Consider the following 19,968-nt stretch of genomic DNA (forward strand, 5'->3'; position numbering starts at 1 on the left):
CCACTAGAAAAAAATCATCTCTGTGATCTCTACTCCTTTTCACCGAAGAAATTAAGGGAAAAAATAGTTTTTTAACCGAAATAGACCTTCAAATAATTATATAGCACGCAACAGTGCGATGAAATTTACTGTCTCGCGCTATTAATCCGTCTCGTGAGAGGATGACGCACCTTTTTCCGGGGTAAATCCCACAATCAATAAAAATTAAGGGGTAAAAAACCACTCAAGTGGAGATTGTCCCATCCAATGAAAATTTATTATTCAAAATATTCCCCGGCGACGCAAATAAAACCACTTGATGCCGGTAAAATGAGCGAGTCTCGCAGCATTTGCGTCATTAAGCCAGTGAAAAAAAAGTAAAAATATAGGTATCATAATATGACGGGCGCCTATAAAGGCTCCCCCAGTTGACGGAATGCCTCAATGGAACGTGTGTCCCAGAGATGGAGACGCGGCGGCTCATTAGTCGGGCTAATTTCTATTTAACGACCACGTTTGCCCGTGAATTAAAAGTGCAGAATAAGAGCAATGGTGTAAGGGCGTGTGGGACGCACCAGTGTTTTCTCTCTCTCGGTTGATGGAAATATTCCGAGAAAGCCCGCGCTCAAACCAACTACCCAGGTAGGAAAAAACGAATGGGCCAACCTTGGTACAAGCACGGCCGCCGAGCTGCCGTAGCTCGGCACCCGGGCTCCAGCCAAACTCGCGCCGAACTTGGCTAGACCCTGGGATGATAACACGGGGCCAGGCCTGGGACCGAACTTTGGCCAGACTTCGGTCGCCGTACTTTGGCCGCACTCTGGGCTTACCATTCGGCCCGAAATTGGCCCAGGCCTGTTGCCGAACTTTGGCCGCACTCTGGGCTTACCATTCGGCCCGAAATTGGCCCAGACCTATTGCCGAACTTTGGCCGCATTCTGGGCTGACCATTCGGCCCGAAATTGGCCCAGATTTACGACCAGAGCTGTGGCCAGGCTCCAACCGTTGCCTGTATTGGGTTCAGAATCACCAATAAATATATGAACGGTATATCTGATAAGCAGACATGTATTTATTACCTTCAACATTATACAGAAAACAGTTTTATTATGTGACAAAACTTATATTTAAATTTATTAAATCTATTGACAAAAAAACTCAGCCAATCAAAAACTTTTTTCCTCCTATCGACATAGTACATGTTTTCATCCGATTTTGGTTGAACAGTTAAAGATATGCAGTGTTTGTATCTCCAATTTTCATGAAAGATAATCACAACTATGAGATTTTTCCGCGAACAGAATATGAAAACTCAAAAAAATGATTGCAGGTATAAATTGTAGAAAAATCTTTTGTGGATTATTTTCATCCGCTTTTAAAATAAATAATCTACGTAGATCATTTGAATCCGAAATTTAATACGACATACCATATTAAGTCTTAATAAACTCTCTCTTACAATCTAATAATATTAGCAGTCAGTCTTCAGAATTCGAAGATTGTATTAACAAAATATCCAACAAAATAACGCACCAATGTTATTTTCCTCCCATGGTTGTTAGGTGTCTGCAATGGGGAGTTTGCAAAAGCTGCCGTGTAGTCTTGGGTATTGATGTGTAACCTTCACTTCTTAAAATGGCTAACAATTCATCGATTGCTTCTGCTGTTGTAGCTTTTCTGAATTTCACTGCCCATTGATTAATTTTTTGCTCCATTCCCCGCGGTTCCAATTTGTCCAGAGTTTGTGTATTCTTGTCTCCAATGCTGTCAGTGAATACTTTGTTGAAATCATTGTCAATGTCATCTGAATCACCATCACAACCTGAGCCCCCAAGAATTGGTTCATCCCTGTCTCCAACGCTGCTATTGGATTCACTGATGCAATCATTAAGATGCTTATACGAGCCACAATCACCATCACCACCCGACCAACTATCACCACAAGCACTAGCATTATCATCGAGATGTCGAACATCGACATCTCCACTAATTTGATCCACAATAGATCCACTACGGATAGTTATTTCATTGGCTGTTGGCAAACTAACCTCTTCCTCATCGGCATTATTGCGTTCACTGTAATCCGGAGTTTTTTCTTTAGCGCCTTCTACGTTTACAGATTCTTTTTTCTTCAGTTGATGAAAATGTCTGTATTTTTTAACCCGTGAATATGAACTCTGAGACATATTACAATAGTAAAAGAGTAATATTAAAATAATAAATTGCCGCACACGACACTCATGTCTACTGCCACAATCAGACTACTCAACACGCCATCTTACGGGCTGTTGTCATAGAATGTGTGGTATACGGTGATATCCACGCATATTTTCCCCTGAAATAGTATGTTCAGAAGAAATAATGGTACCTTCGGAAGAAGGAGAATCAAAGGACGAAAAATTTAGTGAAGGAACATTCCCCATGAGAATTCAATTTTTGGAATGCTGTTCCATATGGGACCCAAGCCTGGCAAACCATGCCCCTTGTCTGCCTGGCCATGTCTCGGGGCAAGCTTGGTGACCCAAGCCTGGCAAGCCATGCTCTTTACCAGTCTGGCCATACCTCGGGTCAAGCGTGGTTGCCCAAGCCCGGCAAACCGTGCTCTTTGCCAGTCTGGCCATACCACGGGCCAAGCTTAGTGACCCAAGCCTGGCAAGCCATGCTCTTTGCCGGTCTGGCCATGCCTCGGGCCAAGCTTGGTGGCCCAGATCTGGCAAGCCAGTCTCGTGCCAGACCTGGCCCGTTTCGTGGACATTGGCATTTCCTACCTGGGTATTCTCCTTGTTACATTCGAAACGCATGTTTTATGGAGTCGTCTCACGCGAGCTCCCCTTAATTTTGCGGCTTATGGCGCGGGAGCTTTTAGTCTTCAACCATTTGCTCATTATGGGGTGCCTCCAAGGAGGAGAAAATTGAGAGGAGTTTTGGCGTTTGGATATTCATTGTCGAAGGGTTGTCCTGTGAGGTCTCTCTGTGATGATCTCTCGATATTTTGGGTGTGAGCGGTGGACATCGGATCGAGGAAATTGATTGAGCGGTTTACATTCAGTAGCACCTTATGATCACGTAATAGTTTAATTAACACTTCGCCCTTTATCACTTATAGATTCATAGATATTCACGAGCTTCACGTTTTTCGTGGCGTTAAATTGTTGAGATAAACTGGACATTTTCAAGTCCAGAATTCAACATGACCGAAAGTCTTTATTCTCCCGTGTCCCTCACCACCAAAGGCCCAGATTTCAAAGAAAACAAAGAGCCCATTCAGGAGCAAAATATCAAGGAACTCCAGTACATCGAAAATAAAATGAAACTTGTCTCCCTCCTGGCGATGGCAAGGTGGTTACTCTCCTCTTCCCTTACCCCAGTGCCAGTTCTCGCGTGACTCGCCCTTATAGTGCATATACTCCGTACGAACTGTTGCATGGTAATGCGGCGTAATAAGCGTTTAGACGACGACCGAAAGGCATTCAGTGAATACTACCTTTCCCTTCGTTATCATTCCCCCCGCCATTTCTTCTCCTTCTTTTTCATTCTCTTTCGAGCGGGCATGTTTTTTCGTCGAGTCAGCTCTCCGGACCCGTGCCACTCATTTTTTTATTCCCTCCCTCCTTGTCCCTTCGGCATTTTTTTTTCTCTTTCGTAAGCTGCGTCATCGTTTATCCACAACTCCACCTCCTCGATTCTTTTCCCCGCTTCCGATAGTCTGAGAGTCAATTTTACGGCGGAATTTAATCTCTGACTTTAGATTTTTCACTTGAGTCTTCTGACGTTGGTTCATTCATCTCAGTTGGCTCTAGTGCGACTCCATATGGATATTTTTCCGTATATTTTGGGCACGGAAATTAAGCAAATTTTTTTTTTATGAAAATCAGTAGCGAAGTGGTCAAACCAGATGAGTTGATCTTCATTTCTGAGCACAGTTTTTGGGCAATATCTCCGGATCTAATAGACATAGCGAAATTTTTGTCGTTACATTTTTTGTAGTACTCAATTGGCTCCACAAAAAAGGTTATGACAAAAATTTTGCTATCCCCCTTACATCCTCGGATATTCACCAAAAACTGGTCAATACGAATCTGGATTTATGCAGCTCATCTGTACATGCTATTTTCCAAGAAATAAATAAATTATTTTGCTCTTTCCAATAGTCCCAATCTCATGAAGATCTATGGAAGTCAATCTGAACGGCGTTTGTAACGATCGCATCATCATCGCCAACTGGCAAATGCCCAGTGGTTTACGATCCACTGTGCGGAAACAAGCCTCTCTCAGAAATCATGTGCATCATTTTCACGCTTCCCGAGCATGACGTATTCTCCACTTGCTTTTTGATATTCCACTTTTACAGCATTGTCTTCTCTGATTTTTCAAAGTACTCGAGTTATGGTGCACTAAGTGGATGATTTTCCTCGATTTGCGTTAGCCTTGTTATCGCCTTTTCTCAGGAGACGTCAGAACGACGAGCTCCGAGAAATGGCTCACGTCAATGGCTTTGACTCCTGGTAATGATTGATGGAGATAAATAAAGATTTAGAGCCCACTGAATTTGAAACTCGGTTTTTCAATTTACTGCGCCTGAAATTTTTTAATTCCTTGACGACAATTTTTTTTTTGTGAAAATTTTTTTAAAAATTTTTCATGGGCTCAAAAATGTACGGACGTGGTTGGTATCAATATCAGCAAAAATTCCTCCATCTTTAATTCATATTATCGTAAAGAAGCTCTTGTGTACAATGTGTAACAGGAGACAAGTATAAATAAATGAGATATGTTCATGAGACACTGGACACCGCATAATGGTGGAGTCGCGAGGGTTTTGGATGTTGACTGAAATATTTATTGTATGACCAAACGATAATGCTTGCTATAGTTTAACTGAGACTGGAGTGAAGAACGGGGAAGCTTCAAAGCAGGGGAAGAATACGAAAAAAAAAAATATGTGAAAAAAAAATACTGGAGAGGAAGGGTGAACGCAAAAACCGAGGATTGAAAGGCGTCATCCGATCGCAAGGCTGGTATCAGGTGCAAACCTGTTCCCCAAGCGACGCAGCCACGAAACCGCACCGGGCGAAAATCTGCAAATAGCCCCGCTCACGCAACCACCCGTATCACGCAAAATAAAAGGACATAATGCTGGGGACGGAATTATTAATATTATATCCCTGGTTTTTTTCATTGCAGTTGTTATCGGTAATCCCATAAAAATGTCAAAAATTATCATTTTTGGGAAGAAAACGATGAATTTACCGCACTCAAAACTGAAGTTTTAATACTAATCCACTTTTTAAGAAAATTGAATTTATCTATATCAGTTTTTACTATTAATGAAAAATGTCACAAAAAACCTGTTATGACAGTACCTTCAGATCAGATTAATAATTTTTCCCGCTCTTGAAACTTAAAGTAAATTTTCTGGGCTGAAAAGATAAAATTCCCACGTTTACAAATTTGAGTAATTTTTACCAAAAATTTCCGCGTTACGACGATTTGTCCGTCCGCAAGGAACCGCCACGCGCGTTATTCCGCGGCGATGTTGCCAAATGGACTCTACAATGGTCGAGTGCGCTCAGTGCGCTTCCGGCAACGTCGCATCTCCTGGACTTGCGTTCAACATGACAAGAAGTCAAACGCTGGCAGAAATAATTTTTTTCCACCAGTAATTTTGTAAATTTACGTTTTACTTAATCAGGTGATCAATCTGGGGTTAATTTAAATGCATTTCTTCGGGATATTGCACACCACCGATGGACATTCATTAGATTATTATTGCTCCCCGCTGAGGGCTATCAAATAACAAGACCTGCAATATTTATCCGGTGATAAAGTGGAAACGAAGGGAATCGCTTCTCACCAAATGTTTTTCTCTGTCACACGATACCTAATGAAGTGATATTGACCGCGAGATTTTTTATGCCACCAAAAACGAGATATTCGGTTACACACATGGAGAATACGAGTCCAAGGCGATGGTTATTAACATTCATCAACTTCCATTTTACATAATTCTTTCTACGCAAAATTATACGGTTTCGTTGTTAAAAAACATTTGTTGACGTCAGTTGAAAGTTTTTCAATAATATTTTTCCCTGAACATTTATTATATTATATATTATCCATCACGTGTTAAATAAAGCTGATTAAAAAATACAACATTCAAAATGAAAGAAAATTCCAATTTCCGTCAACAGTTTCGACAGTCAATTAACCCCTCGAGTTTCCATTTTACCGCAGTGTTCCTTATTCAAAGTTCCAACCCCTTCATTGTAAAAAAACTCATTTATCGTACGCCGGTGCGGTGAAATGACGCGACTGTCACGAAAATTGATGGCCATCACCTCGAATTTTCTCGTTTACATGCAGGTTTATATCTTGTGTATGTCGGCATCGCGGCGGATGTAGCAATGAACAGCGCGGTGATCCGTCAACGAGCCTCTTCCGGGGAGACTCAGCCGAGTAAATGTGCACTGCAGAATACAACATTGATAGCAGAAATTGCCCCTGAGACGTGTGTGAAAAAATTCATGATTTTCTTTTTTTTTTCTCGCAGTCGTCTGGTAAATGCCTCTCCAAGGGTATGACCCTCAAGAGACACGACATCTCGAGGGTTCAATCTCTGTCAATTACCAGTATAAACACTTCGATCTGATTTTTCGTCTCCCACATGGGTTCGGATGAATGGAATCTATTGAGAAAACCCTTCGTAACATGGCGGAGGGGGGGGGGGTCTTCGGGGGACAGGAGGAGAAAAAATTACTGGAACAAGTGGATTCAATTTTTTGGAGACGAGTTTACACGAAGAGAAATATTCGGTAAAAAATATGGAAATATTTTCCGCGGATTTTTATTGAAGTTGAGAAAAAGTGTGAAACGTTGAGTGAATTATCCAATTTATCCCGAGTGGAATAAATAAATAAATACGAGTAACAGCGAAACCGACGACGGTGGCCGAATTGGTTGAATCGCTCTTCCAGACAACGGACGCGTGAGGCGCGGGTTCGAGTCCGGCTCAGGGGATTGAAATTTGAATCTTCCGGAAACCGTCGAACGGAAGTTTAGAGACACCAGAAGTCATCAAGAAATATTATTTTCCGATGAAGATGGACGCCATGCTGGCCAGGGTTTTTCCATGGTTTTTCTTGGTCACCAAGGGAGTGTACATACCGCAGAATACAATGTAAAAACCCGAGTAGGATACACATGGAATAAATAAACAAATAAATAAATAAAGGAGCAGCGAGATCGGCCAATTAAATTGAAATTTGAGTATCAACCATTAGCAAGACGTTTAACACAATCCCTACAAGGTTCATAGTTAATTCTTAGGGTTGGGCTCATAATTCTCTCGCTCCACGAACAACGCCGAGGCACCTTGTAGTGGTTTTGAGTTTGTTGAGTCTTCCCCCCGACAGTGGTTATACCAGTGTCCAACTTAATTTATGCTATGCGCACAGTGGCGAGCGTTAAACGTCACAAGAATGCTGTTGGATAAGCGTTTTTATTTATTCGTATTTTTTTTTTCCTACGTATCTCTGGTTTTTAATGACCAGTGAAAAATAACATTCATATGCAAAAGACATTTCGCAATAAATTATAGAGCGGAGAACTGCGAGGCCCTTTTCGGTGGAAATGCACCGAAACGATACACACGTATCAGTACTTGACTCGGTAGTGTTTTAATAATGATCAATAATTCCAGTGTTCATCGGGAGCAGGAGGGGGGAGGGAGGGGAGGCTGTTGAAAAACATGGAGTTGGCGATTGAGGTGAACGCCGTGTGGCTACACGTGCACGGAATCGTGGCCGTAGATCAATCGGGAAATTATTGACCAGTCGAGCATGTCGGTCGGGATATTTCGGGTCAGTACGTGCACTGAAACCACTTTCTCTGATAATAAAATATATTGTCGTGCCGAGAATTCGAGGGTAAGGGTGGATGAAAGAGGGATTGGTTGTATTTTTCTGCTGAATGAATGCATTGTATTCGATAAATTTGAGATCTGTGATTTTTGAAAATGTGAACTGGTGATATCACGAGATGAGAGTTGCAATTTTTTGGGAGAAATCAACGGCGTGCTTTGAAATGATAAAAATTGTGATTGAAAATGTGACATTCAAAACAAAAATGTTCAATGATTTTCTGAAAAAGTCTAGAAAACCGACGAAAAATCTAGAAGTCTTTCCGTATAAAATACTTGAAGAATTTCTGGGAAATTTCTAAGAGTTAATTAACACTTTTTTCCATTCGCTGCAGATAATTTCCATCTTCTTGAAGATCTAGAAATTTGGATAAATTTCTAGGAAATGACTATGTCCTCCATCGAAACAGAAGTATTTTTTTTAATGACCAAAATTAAAACGCGCCTGACGCAATTATTCGGAAGACTTCCAACATCGTATTCCCAACTACCAACGAATAAATAATTAATTCTCAAAGGAAACAACGGCTGTCAAAAGATCCCGTTCAGCGTGATTATATTTCCAACCGAGTGACTCGAATATACTCAGGGGTATTAATGAAACGACGAAGATTTCTCAACCTCAGGATTGATTAGTTCCACCTTCATCAGCGCTCATCAATCGGAATTATCATAAGCCGCGGCTTGATTATTCCTCAAACTTTACATTCATTTTGTACGGCATAACCAATGAGATAAAAAATTCCTCGAATTCCGTTCTATCAACGTCTCTAGGAGGCGCCTCCCGTGGTTAACGATGCGAAAGGCAGACCAAAGCATCACAAAACCCTTGAACAAGGTTTAATTACACTTTGAAAAAAAGGGGAAGAAAAATTACCAAACAAGGCAACTAATCGAGTAGAGGAATTTGTTTCTGGGTCGTTTGCATTCTATATCGAGGTGAAAAAGGCGAGATGAACAGGAAATTTTTCACTGCTTTTAAATTTACTCAAATACCACGACAACAGAGTAAAAATAACGCAAATAATGCAGACTTACTTTCAAGTCTTGCCCCGCCGAATGCATAATACATAAAAGCCCTTAATTAGCTTAATTAATCGAACTAACTAATTATAAACTAGAGACTAGATCCCCCTCAATACTTTAAAGTCCGGATTCCCTTCATATAAGTGAAGTACCTCTGATAGGGGAGGAGGAATGACCCAACCGTGAGCCGACACTCAGCCGGCATTCGCCCAACTGTTGGCCTAACCTCGGCGGACTGTTGGCGATGGCTCGCTACGGACCAGAGACCAATGTGGTAACACTTTTCTCATCCTAGATGCTCTCCGTGTAATGATATGCTGTCAACGCTCCCCAAAATCAATATTCCCGATGAATTTACGATTCAATAAAATCAAGATCCCAATCAATCAATATTTACCCTTCCCCTCCCGATCATAATCCCGTCTACAACAGCTTGTACTCGAAACGATATCGTGAAACCTAACGGCATTATCACCAACACACGATCGGTGGCTGGAATGACGCATCCCCCGATCGCCATCTATCCCTCAACTGTGAAATTCTCTCGCTCTCCCCACACTTGTCTGATCGAGTTTTCCCGTACATCCACACGGACTCATGTTCAATTCAGTATCTTCGACACGGAATCTCAAGAGCCTGGACGCTCTAGCCCTCCCCCCTCGTCCTTATCGTTTCTTCATCTCGTAGAAGGTAGTAGAGGTATTTCGATCAGTCATTGCAAATTGCTGATCTCCTCTTCCCCTGGATATTGATCGGATTCATTTGTTACCGGGTGAACTCGAAAATATTGATAATGCTTTCATTTCGTGGGCTATCATTCCATCGTTATAAATGTTTCCACGTTTCATGGGGTGAGAAAAAAGCCAAGATTGTGGGGTATATAAGAACAACAGAAATTCGTTGCTTTTCGTTCTCTCATTGATATTCTAGAAATGTATCTGTGGGATATATAGCACACACATGTTATTAATTTTTTTGAAACAATTTTTCTTCGATTGGGAAAAAGATTAAAGGATATTGTTATAAACGTAGAAGAAATTAATGACACTATTATAAATATAATAAATATAATAAATACGCGGCTGTAAATATTTTTTAGAATCGATTTGCGGGCCCAAAAGGCCCTCAATTAATTAAATGGACAAATGAAAAAATGTCCAAAATTAAAAATATTCGATAGAGAGAGAAAGGAATTTTTTTGCAGTATAAAAAACTTCAACTATCAACCATTAAATAATAAAATAATTCATCGATCTCACACCGGCTGTTGTTGACACATTTACCCATTACTATTTATGAAAAATAACCTCCCTATAATCCCCCATTATAATCACCACTTGGGAATGACGAAAATCGACTTTCCCATACTTAATACAAAAAGGCCAACTAATCACACAGACCAGTAACTCCCTACCCTCATTGACAGTCCTTCCCACTGCCGCCACGTGCACCAGCAACTCCCCCAATTCTAACAAAAAGTTGTCAAAGACCTGGGGATAGTTGCAACCCCTCAATGTTGGTCGTTTGCACGCGTGCCGGTAATTCGTAAGACTATTTTTAGGTCCACTGAGGCGGATACTTCTCACGAGAGGTAGTAACCATCATCTGACTCGAGGAAGATCAATAGCTGTCGATGTTCATGAGCATTAGGGCATCTCCGGATATTTCTCATTCAATGCTCGAGTCATTATTATTGTTTTTAGCACATGTATCGCTCCGAAGAATTGATGAAGCAGTGATACCGAGTTGTTTGGCCGATTTATCCCTTCATCAATTATTCGGATTTACCGACCCCGGTGGACATTAATCATCCCCATAACTGCTGGGGTAAATGATTCAATTGATTAATGAATCAGGTGAATTATATTAATTTTTTTTTTATTTTCGCACGCTCCAAGGGGTTCGCAAAATTTATAAATGTCTTCGGGATCGATTAGGGTGATGTGAAGGATTTTGGAAGTTTCTGTGGGCAGGAAAAAATTGCAGAATTTTTCTGAGGGAAATACAGGGGAAAATGACAGAGTCATTTCTGATACAGTGGGTACAGTCCTCGAGCACCAGAAAAATTCCAGAGAGAAATTCTGGTGCCAGACACAAAAATAAATTCCATCGAACAATTGCAGATGAGTATGAGTTGCCAGTGAGTATATCGTGGGATTAATTATTGTTCGTTAAAACGTTTTCGATTATTCTGGTACTGATCATCCTAAATATGCGGTAAAATATTAAATAAAAATCGCAGGAAATTTTCGAGAATTATTCCACAATTCAAAATCACAGAATATTTCCGTAAAGATATGATGTCATCTCTTAAATATTCCGATTCCATGTCATGAAAGGTAAATGAATTGGGAGTTTAGTAATTTTTACTGAACCTTTCTCTTTATGAACGTGGAAAATTTATTTACGATTCTCTTTATCTTATTTTGCAGATGGTTTTGCCATTTTGATGACGACAATTACGTGAATGTACCTCGTCTGCTTAAGCTGTTGGACAATTACAATCCCCGTGAGGACTGGTATCTCGGCAGGCCGTCGATACCAGCACCCTTGGAGATCATGAGACAACAAGGTGCTGAGTCGTCGAAACGACCTGTGAGTTAAACTTGTATGTACAGTAAGCACACTGCATGCCGAGTTCACTAATTTCAGCGTTTTATCGCGGTTTCATGGTGTTGTTGGCCAAGTCATTTACTTGTGCCCTCGGAGAAGGTACACTTGGAAAATTACTCTTCAAATTTCACGCAATTTATCTTTAAATTTTCACCAGCAAATTATTCAGGTGAAATTTCTCTAGTTCCATAAAACTCTGTCGTTGTTTAAAGCTTTAAGCGTTCGCACTTGTTCCATGATTTCACATCATTTAATGATAAAAAATAATATTCTGCCAATTGCAAAATATCCAGAATATTTAACCGACTAAATGATGGTTCCGGTCACTCTAAACTGCCGCAATTATCCGCAGATCCTTTCTTTTAGACAAGTGACTAATGCTCGGATAAAAAAAGGCTGACAAACGTTAATGAATAAATGCAGAAGTACAAGACATTTGGGACCTTGAGAAGGGGAAACAAGCCCACGTGTGTGTGCCTTGATAATCATAAATTGGAGGACGCATGAAACATGGTCAAGCAAGAGCCCTGCGCGTGAGATATCATCGCGATTTAATCGTTCGATATGTGCGTATAACGCACACCATAGTCGGTCCTCTGGGGCTTTGAGAGAACCAATGATCTTATCGCTGTGTCGAGTGTCTGTCATCCAGCCGCACCACTCTGAATTCCGTATTCTCCTTTGCTCGATCGCCAGTAAAATTGAATTAAAAATGGGATAAGCCCTTTGGTAAAATAAGACTTTGAAAAACTTGATCGATCATTTATTCATTCATTTGCCATTGATCATGAATTCGCCGTTCGATATTGTCATTTTATTGTTGCTGAATACTCTTGGTGTAGAAATGCTAATGTGTAGCTCCTCCCCACAAATGGTTAGTTGCTTTGCTAATAATTTTCATAACAAATAATTTTCGAGATTTTCCATTTGATGATTTCCAAATTGAATCATTTCTGCTGGATCAACATCCACCAGACCTATCCGTCATACTCTTCCACTCGACCCTCGATCCTGATTCTCCTCGTCAACAAAACCTCAGATGCATCAAATTCAGAGCGATCGATCCACCTTCGGCGCTCAGATCGAACGAGATTGTCCGATCGATAGACTTTAACTCAAGAAAAAGTAAATAACATGGAGAGCCAGTAAATTCTCAAGCCAGTCGAATGTCTTGGAGGGATTTCCAAGACTGTGTTTTTCATCGATACTCTTCATTCAAGTTCGCTGGAACGATCCGGTCCAACCAGTATTATATTGAACATACTGGAGAGCTGGAGAGAAAGAGGGACTCGCGGATGAAGAGAGAAAAACCGTTTGTCAGGAGACAGGAACCTGTGCGTCGTGAAAGACTATCGACTCTTCCTCATCCTCTTATCCCCTTATTTCTTGTCTTCATGCCATATCGATCTCCTCCCTCCGCCCTTCCCTCACTCTACTCCCGCCTTTACGTTCGCTGATTTAACCCGTTGTCCGTTGGTACTGTACCATTTTACCGCACTATTAAACTCGTCATATTTGTTTTTAATGAAATCAACGGTTGGGAATGACCGTCACATGATGTTCCCCAACACGTTTCCGTAAAGTACCATTTTACGAACTCTGTTTGAGCCGTAAAATCTCATTTTACGAGACGGTACGTCGAATTTATTTTACGCCTGGGGATTACGATTTTTTTTACGGCCTAGGACTTGAGGTATCTATTTAGTATTAATACGGGGAGATAAGTCACTTAGTATTGGGGGTTTAGGAATATTAGTTTTTTGGTGATTAATAGTGGAGGGTGGTGTGACGTACAGAGAAATTGTTGCGTCGTTGTTGTCGGGGAGGGAAATATTGCGGGAAATTACCAGGTCATTGAGTCTTAAAAATGAACTTTCCATCAGAGTAATCAGACGGTGGGATTTTTTCTAGTTCAATTCTGGTTAGGAGCCTGGGAAAAATTGCAATTCTGGTGCAATTACATCGCAAATTAATCCAAGATGTCGATTATCGATTATTTTTCGACGAAAGTTCAATTATTTTAATTTATATTCAAACGGTACCGTTTTATCGTGCTAGACCGGTAATTTCTCCCGATTTTTTGTCTCTGCCCAGTACAGAATCCAAAAGAGGAAATTGACGGTTACATTCTTCCATTCAGAAGCGAAAATAAATAATTTCAGTGAATGACTCTCGATTTATTGCCGATTAATGACAGAGAAAAGTTGGAATAAAGTTTCGGAGTGGTGCAAAAATGACGGGAAAAAAAGAAGTTTATAACGCAAGCAGCACGACGTCGATTGAAAGGCGTCCATCTCCGTTCAGCAGTGGTCCCTGGTGTGCCACAACTTCCTTCATTTCTCCATGGAAAGAGAGGAACGTGATAGAAGGGCCCCGTGTGTTTTCGACCCCCCGTGGGTGTGGTACTCCGTTCCGCACCGGCACGTCGCGATTATAGTTAACGTCCAACGTCCTGTGTACATGCCCTCGTATACACTATATGGATTCTAGCCATTTTTTCCCCCCCTTTCACGTTTCCTCCTCAACTCACGCCACTTCATCCTCATTCTGGCCATGAACTTGTCGGGGAAATTATTTCCTCGATTTCTCCTCGTTTTTGACGAATGACTTCTCACAAGTCGGAGAACTAATTTGGTAGATTGTTGCGCGAGAAATTAACCTCCGGATAATGGATGTGGATTGAGTGAGCAGTCGTTATTATGTTTTTACCCCCATCGAGAGAGAGAAGAGAGAGAAGTTGAAAAATAATTCCTGCGCTGGATTAAAATTGAGGTGCATTGTGTCTAGATCTGAACATTTTTCCGGAGGAAATTTCCTTTTTTCCTTAATTACTTGTTAATAACTTCATGTGTTAGTATTTAAACGAATGTACTACCGTCACTCACTTCTAATAGGTTCCACAACAAGTTGCTTTTACATATTTTCTTCTGCAGGTAATTCTGATAGGATTTGATTTATTACACTTCCACAGAAAGATAAATCCAATAATCCATGATCATCACATAATTCTGCAGAACACGCGAAGGTTATCCGACGCTGACACGGAGACGCCATTTGTAAGGCACACCTCGGGTCGCCCGAGCGCAGCTGTTCGGCTCACCTCGGCGTGACGAACGCTGCCGATATCCGTCGGACCCGCACGACGATAGCCAGAAAGATAAAAATTTCTAGTGTTTCCAAGAATTAGTGAAGGGTTTCCCAGAGTTTTCTAGGAAATTTCCCATGAAATTGATACACTGGGAAATTTTCTGCCGCTCGATGTGGAATTTTTCTCGCACTTCTTCGGGAAAATTGACGAGATTACGCAAAAATTTCTCGCTGATTTAGAATTTTCATTCTTGTTGAGAATTTTTCTCGCGATTATTTGGAAAAAAGGACGTGATGACGTCAAAATATCATATTCATTTAGAATGTTTACTTTTCGTGGCAATTTTTCTCGCAATTTCTTACAGCAAAATTGACGGCAAATTTCGTATTGATTTATAATTTATATTTTCCGTTGGATTAAAGTACGACTTTTCTCTTCGTCCATTGTACGAGGATAATTGGACGAGTATTGCACCACGCCTTGGGTGAAAGGCCCCCGATGTGCTCCTCAGAGAGGGGAAAATGTCCGATAGCCAGTCGCAATATGACTCCTCAATGCTCATTTGCTCCAGTAGGATACCATCGCCCAGATAACCCGTTGAGTAACCGTAAAACCGCTATTTTGCCCTGGTCAGATAAAACTTGATGTTTATTTCTGAACTCGCCCGGTGGTTTCTTTTAATGGCTGAAGAGAATGCTTCTGGTGAGGGCACCGCGGGTGGAGTAAATGCCGCATGCCACTGTGTGGGGGGGAGAAAAGGGTTAGGAAAAATTGCTAAAAAATTCGAGTTATCGCGAACTGAAAATTCATTTCGGGGTGGTTTTTCGATGTTATTACACCCGAGTCGTCATTCCCCGGGTTCTTTCCAATATACAGTGGCGGTGAATTCCTGGGGCATCACATTTGTACGGAGTCCAGTGGTGAGGATGAAAAATAGAAGATGTGGTGGCATGGAAGGTGGAAAAATAAAGCAAACGGCGGTGGCACATGTGGCGCACACCCGGATATGCAGTTAAATTGTTTTCGTGCATTAATTTTCGGCGAAGGTTTGGAGGAGCTGAAGTCTAAAGAAATTATTCTGAGGAATATTCATACGGAGAATTTTTTTTTTTGTAAAAATTCTGGCACTGAAAAATATCAAAATTCCTCGTAACTGAAGATTTCGCTGCCCTGATTGTGATATAAATTATCAATTGCCAATGAATTAACTCGAACTTATTTTCTTAATATCACAATGAATTAGTTTCCTAATCATCTCAAAATGAGTAGCTAAAAGCTTTAAACTACTCAATTAATTACTCTATTAATCAGTTTTACCCACATCTCATCGTTCCCTTAGAACTTCCCTTCTCCCCTCACCACCGACGAGCACTTTCCCATTAATCAACAGTCTCCCATCATCACTCTGCAACTCATTCATCTCGAGTCGTACATCGAAGAAAATATTCACCAGTCTTTGTTCATCAAGAATCCCTCACTAATTTCAGTATTTTCGTAAGGACAGCATTACCATGAAATATCTCCATTGCCGAGAATAAATCTCCCGCTCTAAAGCACATTAACAGAAGTAAAAATTCATCAGAGCCGGAGTGCGACTGTTGGATACCCACATTCTCCCCTGCCATTCAGCTAAAAAATGATTAATAGCGTCGCACTCGGTTCTGCAGGCCCCTACCCCCAGCTGTGTGTCCCATTGAGATGCCCACCTACAGCCGTACACATTAGGACATGAAAAAGATCAACCACCTTGGATCGGCCATTCTAGTGTCCCCTCATTCATCTGATAACACCTAATGTCGCGAGAAGAATGCACCAACCATTCGCCGAGAATCACCCGAACTGACTTCCGATTCTCAAGATTACGCTCGACGATTATAATTCCATCATTGACGGTTATCTTAGCTGTCAGAGACGGATATTATTTCCATCAAAACTTTGTTCAGCCGCAGGAAGAGACAGTCGTGTTTCGTGAAGAGAAAAAAATATCGTGCAGATAATTGCATCCATCTTGGTACGCGGTAGTGCATCGGCCAAGTTCATTCTGACAGGGGTTGTCATGTAGGAAATCCATTTGGATGGAGGGAGAAATATTCCTTGGCGAATATATTTACTTACCACCGACCCCACCTCTGTACGCTAACGAAGAAAGATAGAATGGAAACTTACGTTTATGAGATAAACACAGGTTAGCACGTGATACTGGTTATAACAATTATACTGAGGGAGGAGAATCAGAGAGAGACTGGCAGGAGATGATGTAAAACAAAAAAAAATATTTACAAGATCGAAGAAAATGAACTGAATATGGAATACTATTTACTTGTCACCAGTACGTCTATATAAATTTTTCCCAAGACGTGGAAAAAAAATATTGGACATATTGCATCGGTCGTGGCACGCGGTAGCGCATCGGCCAAGTTAACGTTGATGGAAGTTGTGTATGATATTAACCTGTACTTGTACTGTGACAAAAATATTATTTTGCAATTTTTCGGTGTGAAATTGCGGTATCAAAATGACATTGCACTATCACATGGTTTATTATATAAAATTCCACGCCCAGATCTTTTGCTCGGTCGGAATTCTCGAATCGCGAAATGCTAATAAAATTCGTTTGACTTCAAGTGTGCTTGGCACTAATAACCTCATAATTGCTGATTACCGATGATCATGAGCAAGCTCCTTACGACAAATGACACACATTTGCGAAAACTTTCCCTTTCTCCCTGCGTAAATTTGCCTGAAGAGACTTACGCGTCATTTCGCCATTCCGTTTGTTTCGGAGGAATCTGTACGATCTTTACATTACCGGGGCGAGGGGAGGTCTACCATCAACGAAGTTGGGTGAATTGCCCTCACGTGTAATTAAATCCGATGGTAAATTGGTAGGAGTACCACTTCGCTGGTCCCCCCGGTGGAAAAAAAAACCCGTCGACGAGTGGCTCGACGTAACAGGTACGAGAAAATATACGCAGTTGGGTACGGTGAGGAGGGAGGGGAGCGGTGAAGGTCTGCATGGTATTCATGGCCCCTCGTAAATGAAAGTTACGACAATCACATGGAACCAGTGCAGACGCACTGATCCTGGATTTCCTCTCTCTGTCGCTCGAGTAGTCTCGAGTTTCATTAAAAGCTAAGGTTTATCGGCGAGGGCACTATCGAATTAATCGAGAGGCATCCGGTTGAGATAATCGTTTCGACTTTCGGTGGTTTATCTGGAATTGGACTGTTTAAACTATTGAACGTGGGGAATCGTGGGCTCCGGGAAAATGCCAATGTCAAGTTTATCACTTGTGAGAATTTACCATTGAGATAGCAATTTTATTCATCAAATTCTCCGGCAGTCTGAGAGGCAATTTATTTTTCGATCGATCAATACAATTATTAGGTGGACTATTTTAGTCAGGACTATCTGGTTTAGATCCTAAGGAAACTTTTCGGAGGTTTGACAATCTACGGCGATTCAGGGACGCCACCGCAAGGTAGCGCTGGCATCGTATGTCAACAAAAGCTTTCAATCTTTGGCTACATTCTGCGTGAGTCCAATATTCCATCAATAAACCGTTTAGATCAATCAGAGAATTTATATTCCTTGGATTTCTTCTCTCAGTCTTGTGGATCGCAAAATAAATCTTGCGCTGATGTAAGAGCGAGTGGAATGAGGGCCAGTGGGTGTAGTTCGCCCGTGAATAAAAGACAATCACGGTGTGCTGGAGACTCCCCATGCTCATGACCCATGACGAAACCTCACCTTTCCCCCCTTCCCACCCTTCCTCACCAGTGTACTTACCTATCCCCATCTCAACATCCCCAAGCCTATATAAATGCGAAACGGGATGGATATTCCATTGCCACGTCCCTTTCCACAGAGATCTCCTCCACTGTATTCCCGATTACAAACCAACCACGTAGGCTACCTCCATTACTTTGATATTATTATACCTGCACACTCGCCCCACACCGCTTCACTTGGTCCATACGTATCAACGGTTACCATCTTTGTATTGCCCTGACCGCCAGAGGCATCCGGCTGCACACACACACACACACGAAAATCATTCGCAATGGTCGGTAGTCCATTTTTTCTTGATAGATAGTGCTAGACACCGCCAGGGGCTTTGTCTAGGCGGTCTAGCGAAAAGCTAGGGGCAAATAATGATGACCTTGATCGATGATTTGGGCCTCATTTCTTATGTTAAGCTAAAAAATTGACGGGCGTAATGTGCTCAGGTTTAAATGAGGAATGGGCCCGATAAATCGATATTTTCGATTCGATTCGAGATCCGGAAGATGTACTTGAGATGGGACTAGCTTTCCCCAAGCGTTTAGAAAGTTAGATCGGATATGACGTGGGGTTAGACATCGATTATGTTCATAAATGGACGAAAAAATAATCGATTGGGGTCTTCGGTGATTTGATGATTTTAATCGATAGAAAAATCGATTTATCGCGCAACTCGGGGATTTCGATACGATACAACGTTAGGAATAACATTTTTGTTCGGGATTACTCGATCGATTTGGATCGATCATAAAATTACCATTTCTTTGAATTTTTTCTCAGCTCAGGTCACTGATCGAGTTCATTTACTCATTATCGCGATCCTCTTCTGTTGATAAATTCGGGAATCGGCGAACGAATAGTCTGGCTGACAATTGAGCATGATGAGAAGGCCTCGTCGGTTTTACCGGCATCCAATGGCATAAGGGATCATAATCTGATCGAGACTGGGTGGCTACCCGGTATATTAGGTCTAATGAAGCGATCAGGATTCCTGATATTGTCCTTCACGTCCCTCGACTCTTCATTGCGAGCCATGAATGCCCGTTTAATGCGTCAAGTAAGGATAGCATTTTGTTGGAGAAATGAATTCATTCCGCTTAGACATTCACATAACTACTACGATTGAAATTCAGTTAGCGAAGAGCTGTGAATGGGATCGACAAGTACGCGCCAGATGTTCGTACATGTCGATTTGATTTCATGTAGTCGATGCTATTCAGCAAATTTCCAATGAAATCATAATTATTGGCGAGTGAAGGCCATCGCAGGGTATAAATTATTTGAGCGAAAAAGTCTTCATTCACTCAAATTGTTAATTAATTCACAATTACAAAAGGTATTGATGGAATAATTAATATGAATTGTATTATCAGATGGTCTTTTAATTTGAAAAAATTAGAAATGAAAAAAATTATACAAAATTATTAACTGAAGCCTTAATAAATAAAAGCTCAAGTACAGTTAATGTAATGAAATATTCAATTGAATGAAAATTATCTCTCTGTGTAATTGTTAACGAGATATAATGTCCCACGAAGGTAGAATTGTTGGAAAGCCACA

At 41.2% G+C, this 19,968-nt stretch overlaps 1 protein-coding gene across 2 annotated transcripts in view; it reads left to right on the forward strand.

The window, feature by feature from the left end:
* The window catches only part of LOC135161937 (fringe glycosyltransferase), a 42,938-nt gene that overhangs the window by 10,966 nt on the left and 12,004 nt on the right, over positions 1-19,968 (forward strand). For both annotated transcript variants that reach the window (XM_064119953.1, XM_064119955.1), the window contains exon 5: positions 11,356-11,518. In XM_064119953.1, coding sequence (XP_063976023.1) covers positions 11,356-11,518 — 163 coding nt within the window. The remainder of the gene's footprint in view (positions 1-11,355; positions 11,519-19,968) is intronic.

This window comes from Diachasmimorpha longicaudata, chromosome 4, assembly GCF_034640455.1.
Source record: "Diachasmimorpha longicaudata isolate KC_UGA_2023 chromosome 4, iyDiaLong2, whole genome shotgun sequence".
NCBI classification, from domain to species: domain Eukaryota; kingdom Metazoa; phylum Arthropoda; class Insecta; order Hymenoptera; family Braconidae; genus Diachasmimorpha; species Diachasmimorpha longicaudata.